This window comes from Rhincodon typus, unplaced genomic scaffold (assembly GCF_021869965.1).
Source record: "Rhincodon typus isolate 14 unplaced genomic scaffold, sRhiTyp1.1 hic_rhity00000051, whole genome shotgun sequence".
Taxonomy (NCBI): domain Eukaryota; kingdom Metazoa; phylum Chordata; class Chondrichthyes; order Orectolobiformes; family Rhincodontidae; genus Rhincodon; species Rhincodon typus.
Window position 1 is genome coordinate 1,006,452 of NW_025965689.1, and position 26,084 is coordinate 1,032,535.

Here is a 26,084-nt window from a genome sequence, read left to right on the forward strand (position 1 = left end):
TAGTGTATAAAAATGCTGTACTTCCTTGTAAAATCAAAGTGGGTCATTGATCTCTCTTCCAATCTGAGCTGTAGATTAAGGGAAAAATGCTTTCTCACATCGAGAACAGATTTGTGGAAGATCCTTTGGCCCTCTCCCTGCATTAACTGGTTTCTTCTTGAATAAACATCTTCCACTTGCCTGAATCCTGTCTGCATCCTGAGTATTTGTTTCTCGCCAGGGTTTGCGGAGGGAAGCATGGGAATGAGGAGGGTAAGTTCCTTTACAAAGTCGTTGACAACGTTCTTCACGGCAGACAAAATAATAGGGTAAGATTACATGGGACTTGGGGTGAGGCTGGAAATTGGATACAAAACTGACTTGATGGCAGGAGACGGCGATGGCTTGGCAGTTGCTTTCTGGACCGGAGGCCTGTTACTACTGGTGTTCCACTCCAACTTGTGTTGGGTCCACTTTTATTTATCATTTATATAAATGATTCAGATGAGAATTTCGAAGGCATGGGTCGTAATTTTGAAGATGTCACCAAAATTAGTGGCATAGTGGACAGTGAAGATGGTTATCTAAGATTACAAAGAGATCTTGATCAATTGGGTCAATGGCTTGAGGACAGGCAGATGGATTACTGAGGCATTGCATTTTTGAAAAACAGAGTGGCAGGGCTTGTAGAGATTCAAGCAGGGCCTTGGATAGTGTTGTAGAATAGAGAGAACTAATGGGTCAAGTATATAGTTCTTTGAAGTTTGCATCAGCTGTAGATCACGTGGCACCTGGCTTCATTACTCACTCCTTTTGAGTACAGGACATTTTTGAGACTTTTACTGAAGCACTATATCAGGTTCTGGTCACCCTGTTAGGGAAGGATATTATTGCACTGGAGGACCTTCAGAAAAGATTTACCAGGATGTTGAAGTAACACAATGTGGAGCTCGAGGAACACAACAGGCCAGGCAGCAGAGAAGCAGAAAAGTTGACTTTTTTCAGAAAAAGGGTCCTCACCCAAAAAGTCAACTTTCCGGCTGCCTGGCCTACTGTGCTCCTAAAGCTCCACAACGTGTTATCTCGTACTTAGTACTTGATGCATTGGGTCATTTTAGCTCTTCTCAAATGCAGTTACAGGAAATATGAAACTGGTTGTGAGCGAGGCACTGAGATGCATCTATATGACGATGACTAAAGTCACGCAGTTACAGAGCAATAACAAATAATACAATCCGCACGCTATTACAAATGCGATTCATTATAAATTCGTGATAAACGTTTCACTTTCCATGTGTCTCAGCTGTTGTGTGAACGTGACTGACTGCATCCTGTTAGTAAAGATTTCATGTTAGATCATACACACAGTGACAGTAAGAGTATCAAATAACAAAGGGACTGAAACGGAAATCAAACAATTAATGCACAAAAAGACATTCCGACAGAGGGGATGGTCTAGCTACTTTTCACTGATGTTGTGGGTGGCTCTTAAAAGAGCCTTTGGGTTGTCAGATGAAACAACGGTCTCTTCATTTTTTAGTGGCGCCCCCAGCGGTGGTTTTCTTGGGCAGCAGCACGGCCTGGATATTAGGCAGCACCCCACCCTGAGCGATAGTCACCTCTCCCAGCAGCTTGTTGAGCTCCTCGTCGTTGCGCACGGCCAACTGGAGGTGCCTGGGGATGATGCGGGTCTTCTTGTTATCCCGGGCCGCGTTACCGGCCAGCACGAGGATTTCAGCCGTCAGATACTCGAACACCACAGCCAGATAAACCGGCGCTCCGGCACCCACACGCTCAGCATAGTTACCCTTTCTCAGGAGCCTGTGAACACGGCCCACAGGGAACTGCAAGCCAGCCCGGGACGACCGGGACTTCGCCCTGGAGCGAGTTTTCCCACCAGCGCCCTTTTCTCTCCGAAACAGAGCGACAATCTCACAAACACTTTCACAGAAAATGCTGCAACCCACCCACATTCCGGCCTCTTATACCTTCGGGAGGAATGGTGGTGCGGCCATTGATGATTGGCCACCTTGTTCAGCATCCCCTAATATCGTTTCAACTCCCAATCAGATATCTGCTTCACTCACCAATCCGGAGAGGGCCCGGGGAGGAGGCCGGAAAATACCGGCGTCAAATCATCAACCGCTTTCTTTCTGATTTGAAAAGCCCGCCAATATGTACCAAAAAGTAGGAAGTTTACCACAATAGAATGCACGAATACTCGAGTTAGTTTACTCTTAGATTCTGAATGTACACTTTATAATAATCTCCCTTTCCCTCATTTCCCTAACCTTCTTGAATATGTCAATTTCTGACCCAGAATCGGATTTTCTGAACATTAAATGCAAGCGGAAACAAAAAAGCGCCAAAATCTGCACTCTGCAACTAATTTATTTCGCATTTCAAAAACACCCGATAAGTTGATAAAACATTCGATAACGTTCTTCCAGGCGAGCGCATTAACTGCGGACACCGTTTTTCGAGAATATTTAAAAGCGGCCCTCCCAAATTGCACTCGATCAGAGTTCAGCAAAAGCTCCACATTTACTATGCCAGTCTGGCAGCTGTTCTGGTTTTATCTTGGCTCATTTTGAAAGTATCTCCCCGACAGCAAAAAGCCTCAATAACCTGACAAAACCCGCGAGGAGATCAGGAAATAAAACAAAACGGTGAAACGGAACTCGGGGGAAAAGTATATTTTCTTGCTTGCTCTTTTGCATACCCCACCGGGTCTTGAAGCTTTTGAATCGATTGAGTGACAGAGGGTAACACGATCACACAGAAATTGCTCAAAATAGCTCATTGGTGTTTAACATGATCCCAGTCCACAGGCAGCGATTACAGATGTGTATGAACACATCCGAAAACAAGCGCGCACAGGGTCAGGGATCACTTGTTAATTTACAGAAGATTTATAATACAAATGTCGTACAGACATTAAAATAATAGTTCAGCTGTTTCAGGGAAGCTGTGGGTGGCTCTTAAAAGAGCCGTTGGGTTTTGGTTGTGTTTTTTTCAAGCACAACGTGGTGTCTCACTTGGAGCTGGTGTACTTGGTCACCGCCTTTGTACCCTCCGACACGGCGTGCTTGGCCAGCTCCCCGGGCAGCAACAGCCGCACGGCGGTCTGGATCTCCCGGGAGCTGATGGTGCTGCGCTTGTTGTAATGGGCCAGGCGAGAAGCCTCCCCAGCGATGCGCTCGAAAATATCGTTGACGAATGAGTTCATGATGCTCATGGCCTTGGAGGAGATGCCGGTGTCGGGGTGAACCTACTTCATCACTTTGTAGATATAGATCGAGTAACTTTCTTTCCTGGACCTTCTCCTCTTCTTGACGCTTTTCGCTGGCGCCCTCTTCACCACTTTCTTCACGCCCTTCTTGGCAACTTGTCCTTTCTTTTCCTCTACCATTGCAATAGTCAATATCCAATACAGGATCAGAGATAACAGGCTCAAAGCTCGCTTTTTATAGCCTGACGGCGTCAGCAATGCTAATGAAGGATGGGAGAAAGCCTTGTTCCTGATTGGGTAGTTCACAAGAATGTTAAAACATGACATTAGCCTTTCTGTGATTGGTTAGTGTGGGACACAACGTGGATCTGCCAGGATCTGCAATGAAATTTCAAACGCAAATCGAAATTTTGTACACGGATCAAACTCCGAGCTTTCTCTAAATCGTGAGATCCTAATCGCGATTTATTCTACATCTTTTGATAATGGTTTTCTTTTCTCCTCCGTTTAAAAATGTCATCACGTTAGTTGTCAAGTGACAAAATGCACTGAAATCTGACAGTGGTGTGTTTCACTCCTGGAAATGATGAAACTACTGACAATTGCATCGTGCTTGATGAACATGGGAGTTAGGGAATGTTCTCTCTTGCTTGTGTTTCTTGTTCTACACTCTCCGAAGTTTAAGGACATTATACCAGCATCTGCTCCGTCAACACCCTTCAGTTTTCGTTTCCTCGAAAGGTTTGACGTCCTTCTTCAAATCTCCAATGAGTATACGCCCAAACTATTCATACTTTCCTCAGAATACCTGCCAGCGTGTGTCGGTATCAGTTTTACTCGGATTACCTCGATGACAAAAGAGAACTGATGTACTGTGACCCGTGCCTTTCGCTTTCTGCTGATTACACACATTTTACTCTCTATCCCTGAGGCTCTTCAATCAGTATCAGCAGCTTTCTGCCTACATTTCAGTTCCTGGAATCTTGCTTTGCGCTTAATTAGTGTGGATGTTATTTTGTGCATTTCAGTTTCCAGCAATAATTGTTTTTCATGGATTTTCTCTGAACTTTATTTGTCAACACGTCAGTTGTATTCACACTGATTATTGTCATTTAAGAATATTTTGAACACAGTACCTTTTGCAAATTTTAATTGTGACAATCTCTTGTGTGTAGATTTTTTTTTTGTTTTATCACTATCAATGAGTCCCTGATTACAGTGTGAATGATATTGTGTTGTTCAGAATTTCAGGTTGACTCAGGGTTAGTTTTATTTCTCATTATTGGCTGTGTAAAAATGGGAATGCAGTTATCGATCTGCCATTTCAGCTTCCACTAGGTGAATGATTATTACTCCCTCACGATCTGTCCATCAGTTTCTGCTGACCGAATGTGAGTGTGTAGTAATCAATCTGTACCAATCAGTTCCTCCAGTGATTATGCTTGTGTAATTATCAGTCTATCCCCGAAGCTCTCTCCTGTGTGAATGTGTAATTGCAGTTATCAATCTGTCGCTATCAGGCCTTTGCTCTGTACGTGTGTGCGTGTATTTACCAATTTCTGCTGTGAATGAGAGTTTAGTTATCGATATGTTTATGTTCATTTCACAGCCTCTCTCTCAGTTTCTTGCATTGGGAATATGGAAATGTATTTACTATCTGTACCTGTCCGTTTCTATCACGTGAAAATGTAATTGTTGTCATTAATGTCTCCCTGTCAGTTAGTGCAATTCAAGATTGTGACTGTAGTTATTAACCTGGCCCTCTTAGTTTCTGTTATGTCCAGATTGATCTGGACCTGTCAATTTCTGCTAGGTGCATATGTGAGTGTCAATACATGCCTGTCAGTTTCTTGTCTGAACATGTGAATGTAGTTATCAAAACTGTACCTGTCAGTTAACTTGCTGTGAAACCGGGTGTGTAATTATCAATTTGCTCTTATCAATTTCTGCATTGTGAATACGAGTGTGCTTACTCATCTTTCTAGGACAGTTATTGTTGTGTGAATGTGTGAGCGTATTTACCAATCTGTTACTGCCAGTTTCTGAAATTTGAATGTGATTTTATTTATCAATCTGTACCAGTCAGTTTTTATTTTAGCACTTTCAGTCTCTACCTGACAGGTTCTGCTATTTCAACATTTGAGTTCAGTTACTGATCTGTAATGCCAGTTTCTGCTTGGTGAATGTTTCAGCACAGTTATTCATTTGTACCTCATACTTTCTGATATCTGTAATTGTAGTTATTAACCTGTTTTTGTTGGTAAGTGCAATGTGAATGAGAATGTAGTTATTTGGCAGTTTCTGTCATGTGAACATCTGAGTATCATGAATCTATCCATCACTATTACCACAATATTAGTGGTGTGACTAGTTATCAACATGTCAGTTTCTGCTGCGAGAAGATATGGCTGTAGTTATCCATCCGGCCTGTCAGTTTCTGCAATGTCAATTTGTATGTTTAGTTATGGATTTACATCTGTCATTTTCTGCTCAGAGTGTGTGTGAGAGAGTGTGCATGTGTAGTTATCAATACGTACCTGTCAGATTCTGCACTGTTGATATGCATGCAGTTATTAATCTGCACCTGGCAGTTCATGCTGTGTGACACTGGGAGGGTTATTACCAAGCTGTTCCTGTCAGTTTCTGCTGTATGGATATGTGAAGTTAGTAATCAATATGTACCTGTAAGAATCTGCTTGTGAAAATTGGTGTGTAGTTATCATACTGCACCTGGCAGTTTTTTTTCAAATCTGTGGATATTTGAATGCAGTTATAAAATTGGACCTGACAGGTTATGCTGTGAATCTGGGAGTGTTATTATCAATCTGTACTTCTGTATTTCTATGATGTGGATATGTCAGGTCCTGTTAGTTTGATATGTGAGCATAGTTATTAATGTGTACATATCCCTTTTTATAATGTGAATTTGTGAATGTTTTTAGCAAACTTTACCTGTTAATTTTGCTATGTCAATATATGAGTGTCATCATCAATCTGTTTTTGCCTGTTTCTGCAATGTGAATGAATGAGCAGAGCTATCAATACATGCTTGTCAGTTTCGATTTGATAACGTGGCTTAACTCTCTGGCAGCCAGTAATATTCTCAGTGAGAATGCCATTTGTTATGTGGTAGTTGTAATTAGGGTGATTTAATGCAGCTTAGATTCAGTTCCTGAGTGTATATTTGGGACAAGTATTCGGTCCATCCATCTTCAAAACTGGTGTAAATGTGAATGGGCTATGAATGCTGAAATGTGACGTTGACTTGCTCACCGAGCTGGCTTGTTTGTGTTCACACATTGCGTCACCACGCGAGGTGATATCATCAGTGGAGCCTTCGATGAAGCGATGTTGTTCGCCTCCTCGTGGAATTTATACTGTCTGGTCCATTATGGTGAGTACTGTCATTTCAGTTTTGATCTGTATGGGTTTATATATGGGGTCCAACTCTATATGTTTGTGTGGAGAACCATGCCTCTAGGAATTTCTGTGCGTGTCTATGTTTAGCTTGGGCTACTATGGTTACTTTGTCCAACAAAAACAAAGTTGCTGGAAAAGCTCAGCTGGTCTGGCAGAATCTGTAAGGAAAAAACAGAGTTAACCTTTCGGGTCCAGTGACCCTTCCTCAGAACCAGTTACTGATGAGCTTTTCCAGCAACTTTGTTTTTGTTCCTGATTTACAGCATCCACAGTTCTTTCAGTTTTTATATGGTTACTTTGTCCCATTTCAACGGATGGCCTTCATTGTCTGAATGTATTGTATATTCAGACAATGAAGGCCATCAGGTTAACTGGGACAAGTAACCAAAGTAGCCCAAGCCAAACATAGACACAGATGGGAATTCCTAGAGGCATGGTTTTCCATCCATACTTCAATCAACAAACATATAGAATCGGACCCCATATATAAACTCATACAGATCAAAACCAGAAGTGACAGTACTCACCATAACAGACCAGACGGTATAAATTCCACGCGGAGTAGAACACATCACTTCATCAGAGGCTCCACTGATGATGTCACCAAGCATGGTGATGAAAACGTCTGAACAAAAACAAGCCAGCTCAGCGAGCAAGTCAGCAACATTATCCACTACCCGAGCTGCAGATCTTTGCCAAACCTTAAATGCTGCAATTTGTTCAAACTGGGCAGGTGTGCATTGTGAATGGTGGAAAAAAAAAACTTGTATTTCCTCTGTGTTGTTTGAGCATATCTCACTGGAAATTGACTTCAATGTATGTCTGACTCAATCTGCTCTGTGCCTGTGGGAAGGATGTTCTCTGCTCTGACAGCGGTAAAATACCTTCTGTTTCTTAGAAGCAGCTGGTCACACTTGGCTTTGGACCGAGGGAATATCACTTTCTCTTCGTCCTTCAGGTATTTGCCTGGAGATAGACAGAAGAAAAACCTCCTGTAAATCAACATCAGCCAAGTTTGATAATATTTAATTGATCAATGCAATGTTTAGTTAATAATCATTACAATATTTTATTTCAAGCCAGGAATTTGAACAGAATTGTGTGTCTGATGCCACTCTTGCTCTAAGCTGCTCCCTGTCTGGTGATTTTTCTTTTTGTTAATTCCATACCAATTGAGTGAAGTCCAGAAACTAACCAACAGGTGTACAGTTCCATGAATGGGGCTACCCAATGCAAGTGGATCTGTGAATATGAGTTTAGTTGCTGATCTATTCATGTCAGTACCTACTTGGTGAATGATAACTCACTCACACAATCTAAGCCTTTGCTAAATTACTTATGTAGTCACATAGCAGAGACTGACAGGGACAGATTGATATAGAACCATACATCCATTGAAATGATATAGCACTGAAGAGGGCTGTTTGGCCTATCTTGTGCATTCCAACCTGAAGACAAACAGATGGCTATTCTAATCCCACCTTCCTGCACACAGCCCACAGCCCCACAGATTAAAGCACTGTCAGTTTCTGTAATATCAATGTATTGATCAATTTGTCATCTTAGTATCCGTTTTGTGGATATGTAAATATAGTTATCAATTTGTACCAGCCAACTTTTTCTGTATGAATATTTGAATGTAGTTATCCATCTCTACCTGTGAAATCCAAATACAGTTATTAATATGTACCCCTCAGTCTCTACAATTTCAATGTCCAAGTTTAATTACCAGCCTGTATCTGTCAGTTTTGCTCTGTTCATCTGAGAGTGTCAGTATTAATCTGTACCTGTCAGTTTCTGGTTTGTTAATGTGTGAATGCATTTATCAATATGTACCTGTCAGTTTCAGCCAATGTGAATGTGTGAGTGCAGTTATTAATCTGTGCCTGTCAGATTCTGCTATGTGAATTTGTCTGTCATTTTAAGTCTCTACCTGTCAGTTTTGTCATGTGAACAAGTGATTGTCAATCAATATGTCCCACTCAGTTGCTGCAATGAGAAGGTGTGACTGTGGTTATCAATCTACAGTCATCAATCTGTCCATGCCACTTTCTTCCATGTGAATACACGTGTGTTGTTATCAATCTGTAGCTGTCAGTTTCTGCTCTGAGAGTGTGGGTGTATTTGTCAATCTGTTCCTGTCAGTCTCAGCAATGTGCACATGTTAGTCTATTTATCAATCTTTCCTCATCAGTTTCTGCTCTCTGAATCGGAGTGTTCATTTATCATTTTTTCACTGTTAGGTTTTGGTTTTGTGAATGTGTGAATGTATTTATAATTCTGTACCTGTCAGTTTTTGCTATGAGTTTATCTGTGAATTTAGTTTCGATCTGTTCCTATCAGACTTTTGTGTGTGAATCTGTAAATGTAGTTACCAATCTATACCTGTCAGTTTTGCTTGCTGAATGTGCGTGTGTAATCGTTAGTCTATCCCTGATCGATTCCGCTCTGTGAATATGAGAATTTTGGAAGCAACTGCTCCTCACAGTCTCTGCAACATGAATGTATGATGTACTTATCAATTTTTCCCTGTTAATTTCTGCTCGGTGAATGCGAGAGTGTTATTATCAGTACATACATGTGTTATTCTGCCCTGTGAATATTTCAACGTCTTTATCAAATTTTGGATAAATTTTAGAGATGGAGAACATATTCAAATTTTGTCAGGAAATTTTCACTGCATACGAGAGTGCACCCGTCAGTTTCTGCAATGTGAATACATGAGCGCAAGTTTGAATCTATGCCTGTCAGTTTCTACCAAGTCAGTAAGTGAGTGCAGTTATCCGTACCTGTCAGATTCTGCTGTGTGAAATTGAGTGTAAATATCAAACTGTATCTGTGATTCTATGCTATGTGATGTGGGAGTGTTATTATCCATTTGTTCCTGTGAGTTTATTATGTGACTACGAGAGTGTAATTCCAAACCTGTCCCTGTCAGTGTCTCCTCTATATATCTAAGAAAGGAATTAATCTGTACCTGCCACTTCTTGCGATGTGAATTTCAGTGTAGATATCAACCAACACCGAGCAGTTTCAGCTATGAGATTGAGAGTGTTGCTATCAGTCTCTAACTTTCAGTTTCTGCTATTTCAATATGAGTTTAGTTATCAATTTGTACCTGTCTGATTCAGCTTTATGAATACATAAATGTAGTTATCATCATGTACCAGTCAGTTTCTGCTAGGTGAATATGTCAATCATTCCTTATCAGTATGTGTGTTGTGAGTATGTGAATGTGATTATCAATTTGTAAACCTGTCAGTTTCTGCTCTGTGAATATGAGAGTGGCGGTTATCATCTGGAGCTGTCAGTTTCTGCTACGTGAATGAATGAGTGTAGTTGTCAACCTGTTCCTGTCAGTTTGAGCTGTGTATGTGTCAGTGTAGTTATCCATCTGTATCTGTCAATTTCTGCAAGGTGAATGTGACAGAGTAGTTATCAATATGTACCTGTGAGATTCTGCTCTGTGATTATTTGAGTATAGTTATCAAACTGTACTTGACAGTTTTTCTTTCCTTTGTGAATATGAGAACGTAGTTGTAAGTCTTTACCTGTTAGATTGTAATGTGGGAATGTTCGTATCAGTGTCTGCAAGGTGAGTATACTTATCCATCTGTGCCTGTTGTTTTCTGCTATCTGAATGTAAGAGTGCAGGCATCAATCTATGCCTCTCAGTTTCTGCTATGTCAATATGTGAGTTTGGTTTTTCATCTTTACCTGTCAGTTCCTGAGATGTGAATGTGTGGGTGCAGTTATTAACATAACCCCGAGTGTTTCTGCTTGTAAAAATGCAACCATATTCATTAAATCGTACCTGTCATTTTCAGACATGTGAATATGAAAATGTAGTTATCAGTCTGTGACTGTCAGTTTCTGTTCTGTAATTGAGAGAGTGTGCTTATCAATGTGTACCAACCAGTTTCTGTTGTGTGAATATGATTGTCATTATCAATATGGACCTTGTCAGTTTCTCCCCAGTGAATATTCTTGTGTAATTATCAGACTATACCTGCAAGTTTCTGCTCTGTGAATTATTAATTATTAATTCATTAGTTATTACCCTCTGCCCATCAGTTTCTGGTTTGCTAATGTGTGAGTGCATTTATCAATTTCTACGTGCCAATTTTTGCAATATGAACTTGTGCATACAGTTATCAATCCGTTCCTGTCAGCATCCCTTCTGTTAATATAAAAGTGCAGTTATCAATCAGTTCTGTCACTTTTAGCTCCATGAATTTGAGCGTGTAATTACCAATCCATAACTGTCAGGTTCAGCTATGTGAATGTGAATAGAAAAAGCAATAGTCTAATGGTATTATTGCTGGACCATTAATCCAGAGAGGAGAGCCAGATATTGTTCTGTGGACGCCGGTTCAAATCCCATCATGGCAGATGGTGGAATTTTAATTCAACAATAAACTAAAAATAAGAGTTTACTGCCAATTCTCCACGAAACAAATCTGGTCCTCTAACGTCCTTTTGGGAACAAAATCTGCCATCCTTACCTGGTCTGGCCAACATGTGATTCCAGACCCACAGCAATGTGGTTGGCACTTAACTGCCTTCTGTGCACAATGAGGGATAGTCAGTGACGCACACATCCCATGAATGAAAAAAAAAAGGAAACATGTGGGAATGCAGTTATCAATCTGTCTCTGCCAGTCTCTGTTTTTTTTATTGTGATGAAAGTTATCATCCTGTACCGGTCAATTTCTGCAATGCCAGTATATGACTGCAGTTATTAATTTGTACCAATTTTTCTTGGTTTACAATGTCAATATGAGAGAATTGATCTGTACCTGTCAGTTTCTGCTATGTGAGTGTATTTATCAAATTGTTCCTGTCAGTTTCTGCTTTGTCAATCTGAGAGTGCAGTTATTCATCTATACCTGTCAGTTTCTGCAAGGTGAATGTAAGAGTTCTGTTATGAACATATACCATCAGATTCTGCTCTGCGAGTATGTGAGAGCAGTTATCATGCTGTCATCATCAACTTCTGCTCTGTAAATCTGAGTGTAGTTATTCATCTGCATTTGTCAGTTTCAGGTTTGCGAATGTGAGTCATTATCATTCTCTCCCCATCTGTTTCTCTTATTTGAATAAGAGTTTAGTTATCATTCTGTCCTTGTGGAGGAGAGGGAACTTGGGGAAATAAATATGGATGTCTTGAAAACAGTCCACATGACATAACAGGAGGTGTTAGAGGTGGTAAAAAATACATAAAGGTGGCTAAATCGCCAGGGCCTGATCAAATTTTTGTAGATTTTCAGGATATCAGGATTTTGCGGGAAGCTGTGTTGATAATTTGAACAAATGACATTGTTTTCTTGCTTTCTTATAATATTTCATAGATAGGATCATTCCATCCCGGTCACTTATTGCAATATGAATGTGCGACTATGGTTATCAAATCTGTACTCTCAGTTTCCGTTATGTGAATGTGAGAGTGCAGTTATAAATCTCAGTTTCTGCAATGATAATGAGAGTGTAATTATCAGTCTCTGTCAGTTTCTGAGAGATCCAAATGTGGGTTGAGTTATTAATCAGTACCTGTCAGTTTCTGTCATATGAATGTGAGTGTCATCAATCTGTCCCTGACAGTTACTGTAATGCAGGTGGGTGACTGTAGTTATCAAGCTGTAGCTCTCTGTTACTGCCATGTCAATGAGTGTAGTTGTGCATCTATATCTTTGGTTTCTGATGGTCAATTCGTGAGTGTAGTTGTCATTTCTATACCTGTTTGTATTTGCTTGTCAATCTGAGTTTAGTTATCGATCTGTACTTGTCAGATTCTGCTCTGTGAAAATGTCAGATTAGTTATAAAACTGTACCTGTCAATTTAAACAATGTGAAACTGGGAGTTTTATTATTAATCTGTTCCTGTCAGTTTTTGCTGTGTGGATATGATAGATTTGTGATCAAACTTTCTCTGTCAGTAACTACCATGTGAACGTCTGAGTCTATTTACCAGTCAGTCCCTGTCAGTTTCAGTTCTGTGTATCTGAGTGTGCAGTTATTAATCTGTAACTGGCAGTCTCTGCTACGTGACTATTTCAGGGCATTTATCAATCTTTCCCTATCAGCTCGTGAGTGTGCTGTGAATGTGTGAATGTGCTTAGCAATTTGGACCTGCCTGTTCTGGTATAGAAATATAAATAGCAATTTCTCCTTGTCAGTTTCTGATGTATGTGTTTATGAGTGTAGTTAGCAATCTGTACATATATGTTTCTACAACATGAATAAGAGTGCAGATATCAATCTTTCTCTGTATGTTTCTATTCTGTGAATATCTAAGTATAGTTATCAATCTGCACGTGCCAGATACTGCTTTGTGAATCTGTGAATTTAGTTATCAATCCATGCCTGTCAGTTTCTGCTTTGAGAATGTATGAGTGCAGTTATCAACCCGTACCTGTCAGTTTTTGCTCCATGCATTTGTTTTGTGAATGGATTGTGTAATGTAAAAGCAAAGGGTTTTGTAACTCCAACAGTGCAGAGTCTAACTGGGAGACATTATATCAAGGGCTGTTCTTCAGGATGTCAGCTTTTCCGAGTGCATAGTAACATGATTTTGTGAATAATGCTGAGGAATGGATAGATGTGACTTCCTTTGTTAGACTCTAAGGGGAAGGGCAAAGAATAAATCAACTGTATTCAGCTGAATGACCACAATGTTCCTTCTACAGGAAAGAGTATTGGCTAATTCACTTAATTATTCTATCATGGATATCACATAACCCTGCTCTGTGGTGTTATGGTGCAAGCCATCAGCAATACTCTTATGATGCTCTGTGGTGGGGATGAGGAAAGCAAAAAGACTTGTATTTTCTGTCTTACAGTGGAGAAGATTTAAACTTATTGAACATGGTTGAACTCTTTTTGCTAAAAAAGAGATAAAATTTAACAATTCCAAGATTTAGTTAAATGGATCATTCTTCATTACTTTAAATGGTGATTATATCATTAATGTGAAGAAATTGCATTCTATTTTCTTGCTTTTTTGCAATATTTTATTGGGAGGGGCAAGTGACACTGTAGAAAACTAATGTGAATTTGGAAACAAAGTTAAACAATGTTCTTTTTTCAAAAAAAAAAAAAATTTGCCAGAAAATATGGTTTCTATTCCTGAAGGTGAACAAGTTGAGAATTATGTTGTGATAAAGTTGGGGTTGGCAAATCGTATACTGCCATGACATACTTATTGCAATGGAATGCTGGCTGAATGGAATTAGAATTGTCAGGTGCTTGTTTTTGTCTACTATCAGCTTGATGGGCTGAAAGGTCTTTTTTCTATCCTGTAGACTCCTCTGCTTATATAACGAAGAGCCACAAACATTTTATATGTATTTGCTTCTGTTACCTGTAGTGTGTATGGGGATACATTGTTGTTAGTCTTTGTATCTTATGTGTTGATACAATGAGCATATTTGGGACTCAGTCTGAATCAGTTAGCACCTTTGTGTATGTGTCTGTATGCGCTCAGTAGTGATTTGCTACTTGTCAGTAACACTACTTGTCACATGTGGTTGTTGAAACTATGTAACAACGTGATGTCTTTCTTTGAGGGGGTAACAAGGTGTAGAGCTGGATGAACACAGCAGTCCAGGCAGCATCAGAGGAGCAGAAAAGCTGACGTTTTGGGACTGGACCCTATTTCAGAAATGGGGGAGGGGAAGGGGACTCTGAAATAAATAGACAGAGGTGAGGAGACGATGAAGGAAGGTGGATAAAGGACCAGATAGGTGGAGAGAAGATGGGCAGGTCAAGGAGGTGGGGATGAGGCTAGTAGGCAGGAAGTGCGGGTGGGGGTTGGTCAGCGAGGTGGGAGGAGCGGATCGGTGGGAGAAGCGAATCGGTGGGAGAAAAGATGGACAGGTCAAGGAGGCAGGGACGAGCTGGGCTGGTTTTGGGATGAGGTTGGGGGTGGGGAGATTTTGAAGCTTGTGAAGTCCACATTGAGACCATTGGGTTGCAGGGTTCCCAAGCGAAATATGAGGTGCTGTTCCTGCAGCCTTCGGGTGGCATCGTTGTGACACTGGAGGAGGCCTGGGATGGACATACCGTCCAAGGAGTGGGAGAGGGATTTGAAGTGGTTTGCGACTGGGAGGTGCAGTCATTTGTCATGATGCGAGCGTAGGTGTTCGACAAAGCGGTCTCCAAGCCTCTGCTTGGTTTCCCCGATGTAGAGGAGGCCACATCGGGAACAGTGGATACAATACACCACATTAGCAGATGTGCAGGTGAACATCTGTTTAATGTGGAAGGTTTTCTTGGGGCCTGGGATGGGGATGAGGGAAGAGGTGTCAGGGCAGGTGTAGCACTTCCTGCGGTTGCAGGGAAAAGTGCCAAGGGTGGTGGGGCTAGTGGGGAGTGCAGAGTGGACGAGGGAGTCACAGAGAGAATGGTCCCTCCGGAAGGCAGATAAGGGTGGGGAGGGAAAAATGTCCTTGGTAGTGGGGTCAGATTGTAGGTGGTGGAAGTAGCGGAGGATGATGCGTTGAATCCGGAGGTTGGTGGAGTGATACGTGAGGACAAGGGGGATTCTGTCTTTGTTGTTATTGTGGAAGGGGAGTGTGAGGGATGAGTTGCGAGAAACATGAGAGATGCGGTCGAAGGCATTTTCGATCACTGTGGAGGGGAAATTGCAGTCCTTGAAAAACGAGGACATCTGCGATGTCCGGGAGTGGAATGCCTCATCTCAGGAGCAGATGCGGCAGAGGTGAAGGATTTGGGAATAGAGGATGGCATTCTTGCAGGAAGGTGGGTGAGAGGAGGTGTATTCAAGGTTGCTGTGGGAGTCGGTAGGCTTGAAATAGATATCAGTTTCCAGTTGGTTGCCAGAGATGGAAACAGAGATGTCCAGGAAGGAGAGAGAGGTATCAGAGATGGTCCAGGTGAACTCAAGGTTGGGGTGGAAGGTGTTAGTAAAGTGGATGAACTGTTCGAGCTCCTCGTGGGAGCACGAGGTGGCGCCGATACAGTCATCGATATAACGGAAGATGGGGCCAGTGCAGCTGCAGAAGAGCAGCTGTTCCATGTATCCTACAAAGAGGCAGGCATAGCTTGGGCCCATGCGTGTACCCATGGCCACCCCCTTTGTCTGTAGGAAGTGGGAGGAGAAGTTGTTCAGGGTAAGGGCGAGTTCAGCTAAGCAGATAAGGATGTCGGTGGAGGGGGACTGGTTGGGCCTGCGGGAGATGGAAGAAGCCAAGGGCTTTTAGGCCATCTGCATGGGGATTGCAAGTATACAGGGACTGTACGTCCACAGTGAAGATGAGGTGTTGAGGACGAGGGAATCGGACGTTTTGAAGGAGGTGGAGGGCGTGGGTGGTGTCACAGATGTAGGTGGGGAGTTCCTGGACCAGGGAGGAGAAAATGGAGTTGAGATAATTGGAGATAAGTTCGGTGGGGCAGGATCACGCAGAGACAATGGGTCAACTAGGGCAGTCAGGTTTGTGGATTTTGGGAAGGAGGCGGAAATGGGTGGTGCGGGGTTGGGGAACGATGAGGTCGGAGGCTGTGGGTGGGAAGTTACTTGAGGTGATGAGGTTGTGGATGGTCTGAGAGATGATGTTTTGGTGGTCAGGGGTGGGTTCATGATCAAGGGGGTAGTAGGAGGAGTCTTTCTTTATCTGGTTTGTGACATTATAAAATACCCTTACTAAATGTAAACTTGATTCCTTTCCTGTTTGAGCACTTTCAACAAGGAGTCAGCCGTTAACATTTCAAACAACATGATGTAAATGTTAATGGGCTATGAATGATATTAATTGGAACTAGCATGATGTCAATTGACAATGGAAACAAAACAAAACTTGCCTTTCCTCAGTTATGCTTGGTTGGTTGTATCTTTGGATATATCTCTGGAAATTGAGCTCAATATAAGTCTGATTCAACCCGCTCTGTCACTGTGGAAAGGATATTCTCCATTCTGATCGCAGTAACATACCTGCTGTTAGTTAGAAGCAGCTGCTCACACTTGGCTTTGTACCGACAAAATATTACATCATCTTGGTCCTTCGAGTATTTTCCTGGAGGAAGACAAAAGAGATATCTCCTGTAAATCAACATCAGCCAAGTTTGACAATCTCAAACAGATTAACGTATATTCAGTTAATAGTTATTAGGGTGTTTCTTTTCTTTAACTTCACCTGTCAAAGGAGCAGAACTCCAAAAGCTTATGATTTTAAATAAACCTATTGGACAAGAACTTTGTGTCATGAGAATTCTGTCTTTTCTTTAAAGCCATCAATTCAAACACAAGTCTGATTCCATTCTTATATCGAGCTGCTCCTTGTCTGAGGATTTTTTTAAAAATATATAATTCGATACCAATTGAGTGAGATTCAGAAACTAAGCAATAATTGCACAGCTCCATCTGAGGTGCTACCCAAAGATGCTGCAATGTTGACACAGTTCATGTTACCAGATTCCAACACACTAACTGTTGAAAAGAACAATAGGCACTATTTCAAATGTTTTACTCCAGACATATGATCTGTTAGCTCCAATCTACGTGCTACACAAGATACTTGTATTCCCACAATCTTGTCTATGTTTCCACTATTTACCACACAATGTCAACAAACAGCGTGAAATAGAGGCCAAACAGTAATTTGCATCAGTGTTTAGAGATTTCAAAACCACAAGAATGACCCCCAGCAGCTTCTTGCCGCTTGTGTTCGGACCACACACAGCCCGAGAAAGGCCTCTCTCTTGCCCGTCAGGCCGCTCACTCCAAGTTCCGGGATCAGTTCCTGCCCCGCTCGGCCTCTCACAAACAGCCCCCGGTTCTCCCTGAACTGAGCCCGAACCAACGCCGGTCTCGGAGCACCCTCTGTGTCCGAGACTCACACCTCGATATGTTGCCGGAAGGAGCCTGCTGTTCCCTCGTTTCCCTGGGCGCTGGTCTCTCCATTGCGGTCTGTTTCAAACAAACCTCTTCCACTCACTGAGTAAATGCTCCTCAATGGCAGCGCGGGGTGTAATACAGCCCAGACAAACTGATCAACCGGCCGTGTAACCGCGGTTAATCAATCTTATCAAACCCGCCGATTTAACATTTTCAAAACGAATATTTACAGAATCCCATTTTTTCGGTACATTTTTATTTCGCCTAGATTGTAAGCAGAACACAATTTGTAATTGCTGCCTGAAATGTCTTTAACAGGTAAATGGAAGGAATACACCATTAAAATATCGCCAGGGGTCCCAGCATCAAAACTAAACAAAATATAATTCCTGTAAGGGTTAATGAGATACAGAAACTGCAATATGTAACATTAGTGTCTGGGCAGAATTCCAACTCACCGTATGAAATAACGAGATGCAGTTCCATTGACCATGTGATACCTTCCCCATTCTCAGTCTCCGCTCTCGTAAATCACGGCAAGTGTGATATTTAAGTTACTCGAATCAATTCATGTTTAGGCTATGTCTGCACTCGGAACCGGGACAGGGATCATTCGATCCGGGCTCAGCTCTTTCCTGAGAGACGTGGGTGGCTCTGAGAAGAGCCTTTGGGTTCAGGTGGTTACATGTTGCACAGACTGCTTCATTTCTTTGCTGCTTTCTTGGTCACTTTCGCTTTGGGCTTGGCCTTCGGTTTCCCCGACTTCGGGACCGGTTTTGCGGCCTTGGGGCTCTTGGTCTTTTTCACCTTCTTCACGGGAGTCTTTTTCTCAGGCGCTGCTTTCTTCACCGCTTTCTTTGGCGTTGCTGCCTTCTTGACGGCCGCTTTCTTGACTGGGGATTTCTTCGATGTCACCTTCTTGGCCGTTGTTTTCTTCACGGCTGGTTTCTTGGCGGATGCTGCTGGTCTCGTCTTCTTTCCCACTTTTGCCTTGACTGGATTCTTAGGGAGTTTGAAGGAGCCGGAGACGCCCTGGCCCTTGACCAGAACCAAGGAGCCTTTCGCCAGACACCTCTTGATAGCCATCCTGATCTGTGCATTTTGCTTCTCCTCACTGACCCCGCTTCTCTGCAGCGCCTTCTTTATTGCGGCCAGAGACGTTCCCTTCCGATCGCTGCTCTCCCCGACAATCTTCACAATCCGCTCGCCCAACCCGGGACCGGCTGGTTGTTTCCTGGGAGCCGCCGCCTTCTTCTTCTTGGGAGTCTTGGGTTTGGTGCTGGCGGAAGCTGGAGGAGCCGTTTCGGCGGCTGCACTGTCGTTCATGTCGAGAACTCTGCGCTGAATCTCTCTCTGTCAGACTGAACTGGGTCAGCAATAAAGCTGCTGGTGGCGGCACTGAGCAACTTAAAGGCAGCGAGCGGACGGCGCGGAGACAACCTGCCCTCAGCTCCCTGCTCCTGCTGCCTCTCTGTGTTTCTCTCTCGGCAGAAACTCTCCAATTCCTCTGCAATTCCGCATCTCCAGATAGCCAGGCTCGATCGTTCCTGACCCTGACACGGGAAGATTTGCGGCCAAAATGTTTTCACTCGAATTGACGGCTCCGTTGTCGAGTTGACTGCATTTTGCTGCTGCACTGATCGCACTCTCTGAGCTGAGAGCTGACATTATCGTCACTCTTAGATTGAAATCTTAAAATCAACAAATACATTGGCTTGAATTCTAGCTTTGGGGTTTAGCGAGGGAGCCGGGGGATAAGTTGAATTGAAAATCTTTTTGATTTCCACAGGAAATACTCAGAAATATCATGATATGAGCGGACACACAAACACAGTTACGTGAGACTCACCCGCCCGCCCTTTACCAACAGTCTCTCTGACTCAATATTCTCATTCATACAGTCACAGGCCAGAAATATCGCGAAATATAAATGTGGAAGGATATAATTTCTTTTCCTTTCAGCCTTTGCTCCGATATCCAGGGAGTTAGTTGCAGTTTTTTTTTCTCCTTCGTAACCGTTAAACTCTCTGAGGTCTGCGCGCCGGAGATTCGCTCTTCTCCAGATTCAGCTGCAAGAGCCAATCATCTGGTTTGAAGTTATATTGACCCACATTAGTATTTTTCATTCCGGCGACTATACTCAACTTTGGTTCTGGAAATCAACAGACACAGAAACATAGATAATGGCAACTGGACCTAACTAATCGTCCCTTCAAACCTCTCCTCCCACTCATCAAAATGGCAGATCATCCAACTCAATAGCCTGTGTCCGTTTTTCTCTCATATAGAGTCATACAGCAAGGATACAGACCCTTAAGTCCAATCAGTAGATGCCGAATATAATGCCAAACTGAACTAGTTCCCCCTCCCTCTCACTGGCCTAGTTCCTTTCAAACAAGTCATATTGATGTACTTATCCGAATATCGTTTTAATGTTGTAATTGTAGCCACATAGACCATTTCGTCAGGAAGTTCATTCCACATGCATCAGGCTCCATGAATAAAAATACCCCGTGTGTCTTTTTTTAAAAATCTATCTCCTGTCACTTTAAAAATGTCCACGCTGCTCTTCAATTACCCGCATCTCAGGCAAAAGACAATTACCATTAACTCTGTCTTACCCCCTCATTATTTTATAAATTTCTATAAGCTGACTTTCAACATCCTGCACTCCAGTGAAAAAAATACTCCCAGCCTATCCATCCTTTCTTTATAACTCGAACCTTACATACTCGGCAACTACTGATGAATCTCTTCAGAACCGTCTCCAGCTCAATACTATATTTCCTCACCCTCACCCCCATCCCAGGCCCCAGGCCCCAGGCCCCCGGAAGACTTTCCACATCAAGCAGATGTTCACCTGCACATCTGCCAATGTGGTATACTGCATCCGCTGTACCCGGTGTGGCCTCCTCTACATCGGGGAAACCAAGCGGAGGCTCGAGGACTGCTTTGCAGAACATCTACGCTCGGTTCGCAATAAACAACTGCACCTCCCTGTCGCGAACCATTTCAACTCCCCCTCCCATTCCTCAGACGACATGTCCATCCTGGGCCTCCTGCAGTGCCACAACGATGCCACCCGAAGGTTGCAGGAACAGCAACTCATATTCCGCTTGGGAACCGTGCAGCCCTATGGTATCAATGTGGATTTCACAAGCTTCAAAATCTCCCCTCCCCCCACTGCATCCCAAAACCAGCCCAGCTCGTCCCCGCCTCCCTAACCTGTTCTTCCCCCCACCTATCCCCTCCTCCAACCTCAAGCCGCAGCCCCATCTCCTTCCTACTAACCACATCCCGCCCCCTTGATTTGTCCGTCCTCCCTGGACTGACCTATCCCCTCCCTTACTCCCCACCTACACTCACCTTTACTGGCTCCATCGCCGCCTCTTCGACCTGTCTGTTTCCAAGCCACCTATCTTCTCCTCTATCCATCTTCTATCCGCCTCCCCCTCTCTCCCTATTTATTTCAGAATCCCCTTCCCCTCCCCCATTTCTGATGAAGGGTCTAGGCCCGAAACGTCAGCCTTTTTGCTCCTATGATGCTGCTTGGCCTGCTGTGTTCATCCAGCTCTGCACCTTGTTGTCTCACTGTCTTTCCTCTCACTGGCCGACCAAAACTGGTCGCAGTATTTCAGAAGTGGCCTCTCCCAATGCCCTGTGTAACCTCAATGTGATTGCCACCTCCTAAACTCAAAGGACTGAGCAGCGAAGGAAAGCGTGCCAAACTCCTTTTTAACCACCCTGTTTAGATGTGATGCAGACTGAAAAGAATTCTCGGCCCCTCTGTTCTACAACACTACCCAAAGCCCGACCATTAATTGTATAAGGCCTACCCTTGCATGCTGCACCAAAATGTAAAACCTCACATTTATCCAAATTGAACTCCATCTGCCATTTTGCAGCCCATTGCCGATTAGATCACGATCCCTTTGTAATCTCAGAAAACATTCTTCACTCACTACTAACTTTGCTATCATTCACAAACGTGCTACCATGCCTGCTATATTCTCATTCAAATCATTTTTATATATTACAAACAATAACGGAGCCAGTACCAATGCCTGTGGAAACCACTGGTGACAGGCCTCCAGTCTGAAAAACAACCGTCCATCTTCACTCTCTGTCTCTTGCCGTTAAGCCAATTAAACCTTGATTCCCTTTAGCCACAATTGCTACACCCAATACCATTTTGAAATCACACAGTGTATTGGATGTAGCTGATTTCTGTGGCAGAGAATTCCACAGGCATACCGTTCTCTGAATGAAGAATACTCTCACTTTCTCAGCCCTAAATGGCCAATCCCTTCTCTGAAACATATGACTCCTACCATCAGGAATATTCTTCCTGCATTTACATTGTTGAGGTCTGCCAGGGTCTTACAGGTTTCTAAGAGAATCCCTCATTCTTCTGAATTTAAGCCCATATATTCACAAACACTTCAACCTCTCCTTCCATCCCAATGATCTGCCCATTAAAACTACCTTAAGACTAACACCATCCTTCCTCAGAAAAGGAGGCCACACCTGCTGTCAGTATTCTAGGTGTTGTCTCACAGATGCCCTGTTAAATTGTCGCAATTTATCCTTTCTCCTGTACTCAAATTTACTCTCCATGAAGGCCAACATACCAGTTGCCTTCCTTACTGCCTGCTGCACCTACATGCTTACTTTCAGTGATTGGTTTGTGAGGGCACCGAGGTCTCGTTGCAAATTCCACTGTGTCCAATTATGGACTTCCAGAAAATGACGTGCCTTCCTTTTATTTTGCTACCAAAGTGTATAACCTTACATTTATCCACATTATACAGTGCCTCAGATGCATTTGCCCACTGACTCGACTTCTTCACAAACAATGCATCCTCTTAAAGAGCTGACCATCCAATCCAATTTTGTCTCATCAATAAATCTGGAGATATTACATTTAGTTCCCTCATCTAAACCATTGTGAATATATTGTGAAGAGCTTTGATCCTAAAACTGATTCTTGCCATGACCCCTCGTCACTGTTTGCCATTGAGAAAAAGATCCATTCATTTCTTTTGTGTTTCCTCTTATCCGAGTAGTTTTTTTTGAGAAAGTCATCCTCAATGCTCTGCACCAATCCCATTTCCTTGATTTTAACATGCTAATATCTTATGTGGGATTTTGGATAAAAAGCTTTTGTAAATTAGAATTATCACCTCTGCTTTATCATCTTTTCTTCAGTAGAGTTGTCAGGCTGGGAACATCGAACAATACAGCAGAGGAACAGGCCTTTCAAATCCATGCTGACTCTGTCTGTTTCTGACATCTTATCCCAAATTATCTGCAATAAAATATTCTTTTCCTGCAGGTTGACTGTTGTAAAATTCCAAGTTTTATCTCTACTTCCCTTTTCAAATAGATTGCTTACAGTAGCTACCCTCCAATCTTTGGAAATTATTGTAGAGCCTATAGAGGTTTGGAACATGACCAGCAATGCATCCACTATTTCAAAGGCTACTGTGTTAAGTGCTCTGGAACTTAAATTATCTGTCCCTGGTGTTTCCCAGCCATCAATTCTATCAATTTTTTCAACACAATTTACTGAATAACACTGATTTGATTCAGTTTCTCCCTCTCACTGAACTCTGTTTCCCCAGCATTCCTGGTGTGTTATATGTGTCCTCCGTTGTGAACAGAGAACAAAAGTAAGTATTCAGTTGGATAGACATCTTTATTCCCCGTAATGGACTCCCCTCTTTTTGATTGTAAGTGACGTGTTTACCAAAGTAGTTTTATTTCCATTCTCATTTTACATATTTATCAATACATTAACAGTTAGCTTTTTTTTAATGGCTTCTGCAAACATAACCTTTTCCTCATTTGCTCATTCATCATCAATACTTTTTTTTTTCTTCTTTCCTGGTTTTGAAATGTTCCCCAGCTTCAGGGACTTCTTTTTTCTCTTTCAATATCTTTTTCTTCTCAATTTGTATGCCTCTTCTGTGGATCAAAAACTAAGTTGAATAGCCCTCTTAAACTACAAATTTGTGAACTGTAAAAAGAGCACCTCCCATGCTCATGAATACATCCACTTAAAAGGATTTGGGCAGCAGATGTGGAGGAACACAATTTCGATCCAGGACAAGTTCCCTTCCAAGCCACCCACCATCCGAACTTGGAAATATATCCCCTTTCCTTCATTGTCCTTGGATCAAGATCCTGGAATTGCCTGCTAAAGGCATTGTGGGCAGCAGATGGACTACAACTGTTCTAGAAGACGGCTCGGCACCACCTTCTCAAAGGAGCAATTAGGGACGGACAATAACTGCTGGGCCCAGCCAGCGATATCCATCTCCCAGGAGTAAGTTTCGAAAACATCTGGAGTCGTTCTTTGCGGTACCCTGTACATCACAAGGTTTCTGTCAGCAGCATACTGAGAATAAAATCAGTCATCTACTCAAAACTGTTATTTGCATCGAGTCCAAAGATGTTATGACACACCTCTGGTCCGGGTGTGACTTTAGCACGGTCCTCCTGACCCAGAAATAGGGACACGACCACTGCGCCGCAAGACTCCCTCCAACAGTTATATTCTGCCTTCATAAGAATGTCCCATTTATTTCATCGCTCTGTATGTTACTTTGACAGTGTTAATATATGGGGACGAAGGTCAGCACAATGGAATACTACAGTCTACATAAGATCAGACGTGATGTTTTGAATTGTGGAGCACATTTAACGGGCTGAATGGCCGTCAGCTTCTCCACTTCCCCATCAGATTGTGAAACAGCCGGAAGGAGGCAGTTATTAACATGATCCGGGAAACGATCGAAATTCATCGTTCAGCTTCTGTTTCACGCTGTTTTTTGCGAATTGGCATTGAATCGTGGGAAAGAAAAGTCATTATATACAAACGTTCTCTGTCCTTTCCCCCACAGCCCCCAGTTGCTTTGCTCAAACTGGGAGAAAAGTGAACTGGGGAAATGGTCAATTTATGTTTGTTTTGGGAATGATTTGGAAAAGTAGCGCATGCGCAAGGCTGGCCCCGCCCCCTATACTGCTGTTGGCTGTCTGGAGGAGCGCATGCGTGAAGCCCTCCCCCAGCGCTGCCATTGAGGAGCATTTACTCAGTGAGTGGAAGAGGTTTGTTTGAAGCAGACCGCAATGGAGAGACCAGCGCCCAGGGAAGCGAGGGAACAGCAGGCTCCTTCCAGCAGCACATCGAGATGTGAGTCTGGGACACAGAGGGGGGTTCCGACAGCGGCATTGATTCGGGCTCAGTTCAGGGAGACCCGGGGGCTGTTTGTAAGAGGCCGAGCGGAGCAGGAACTGGTCCCGGAACTTGGAGTGAGCGGCCTGGGGTGGGGGAAGAGAGAGGCCTTTCTCGGGCTGTGTGTGGGCCTGCTGATGGAGACACAGCGGCAAGAAGCTGCTGGGGGTCGTTTTTTGTGGTTTTTCCTCCACTAAACACTGATGGAAAATCATCGTTTAGCTTCTGTTTCACGCTGTTGTTGTTTGCGAATTGGCATTGAATCGTGGGAAAGAAAAGTCATTATATGCAAATGTGATAGTTATGTAAGTGATAAATATAGCAGTAACCGGGTTAATAGTCTCAAGTAAAATATTCGAAAACGTGATCGTTGTCCTTCCCTTCAACAGTTAGTGAATTGGGAGCTGGATATTGAACTGTGTAAGCGTTTCATTCATGAAGCTGTACAGGTGTTGGTTAGGTTTTTTTTTAAGTCTTTTGTGATTGTTTTTTTTTTGAATTTCGCAAAAAGAACGGGACGAGGAGGAGCTCAGAGTAATTATGTAACCAGATCCTGCTCTGTTCAAATTGCTGGCTTTAAAACAAGGAATCATCATTCACATTAACTAAATATTGCATCGATCAGTTTGATATTTTCAATCTCGGTTGATGTTGATTTACAGCAGATATCTCTTCTATTTCCGGGCACATATTTGATGGGCCAAGACAGTGTAATATTTCCTCGGTACAACACCAAGTGTGACCAGCTGCTCTGCCAAACAGCAGGTATGTTACCAATGTCAGAGCAGAGAACATTTTTTTCCACAGTCACAGCTGATTGAGCTCAATGCGAGTCTGATTCAATGTCCAGAGATATACAATCAATCCAAGGGTCAAACACCACCAACAAAATACAAATATATCTTTCTTTTCTCTATTCTCGATATAAACAGCCTGGTTCCAGTAAAGTTCATCTTTGAAAGCCCATTGTCATTCACAACATTTGAAGAGGGATAGATTGAATCTTCTCCACAATTCAATAACTGTATGAATTCACATTAAGTAAGGGCATTTTCAAAGTTACAATCAAAGTATACAAATAGATCAACATTTTACATCATTTCAATAACCATATATGGAGTAGATATTGAGTTCAGACACAGATGGAAACTTTTGATGTTATCAGTGACTGAGGAGGACAAAGATAACAAACAAAAGCAGAAGTTTCTGGAAAAGCTCAGCAGGTCTGGCAGTGAAGAGAAATCAGAGTTAACGTTTCAGATCCGGTGACCTTTGTTCAGAACTGGGAAAGTGTCACCAGGTCTGAAACGTTAACTTTGATTTCCCTGCACAGATGCTGCCAGCCCTGCTGAGCATTTCCAGCA

The 26,084-nt window shown here is 42.7% G+C and overlaps 3 protein-coding genes, 1 long non-coding RNA gene and 1 pseudogene across 6 annotated transcripts in view; 1 reads left to right on the forward strand and 4 right to left on the reverse strand.

Annotated features, from left to right (window-relative positions):
• Nucleotides 1-1,491: 1,491 nt before the first annotated feature.
• On the reverse strand, nt 1,492-1,952 carry LOC109932903 (histone H2A, sperm-like). The gene has a single exon (XM_048620988.1). It carries the CDS (start codon nt 1,950-1,952, stop codon nt 1,509-1,511), a length of 444 nt encoding a protein of 147 aa, XP_048476945.1. The 3' UTR covers nt 1,492-1,508.
• A 442-nt stretch (nt 1,953-2,394) lies between these two features.
• LOC125488160 lies at nt 2,395-3,427 on the reverse strand (annotated as a pseudogene).
• Nucleotides 3,428-7,248: 3,821 nt separating this feature from the next.
• The window catches only part of LOC125488166, a 19,761-nt gene continuing 925 nt past the window's right edge, over nt 7,249-26,084 (reverse strand). The window contains exons 2-3 of the long non-coding RNA XR_007266240.1: nt 16,581-16,662; nt 7,249-7,597 (exon numbers count right to left, since the gene is read on the reverse strand). This is a non-coding gene — a long non-coding RNA (uncharacterized LOC125488166). The remainder of the gene's footprint in view (nt 7,598-16,580; nt 16,663-26,084) is intronic.
• Nucleotides 18,164-18,809, reverse strand: LOC125488134 (histone H1-like). The gene has a single exon (XM_048621022.1). The coding sequence runs from the start codon at nt 18,807-18,809 to the stop codon at nt 18,186-18,188; it is 624 nt and encodes a 207-aa protein (XP_048476979.1). The 3' UTR covers nt 18,164-18,185.
• Nucleotides 24,550-26,084, forward strand: part of LOC109931069 (histone H2B 7) — a 20,265-nt gene continuing 18,730 nt past the window's right edge. For all 3 annotated transcript variants that reach the window (XR_007266233.1, XR_007266232.1, XM_048621075.1), the window contains exon 1: nt 24,550-24,678. The gene's annotated coding sequence lies outside the window, so the exon portion shown is untranslated. The remainder of the gene's footprint in view (nt 24,679-26,084) is intronic.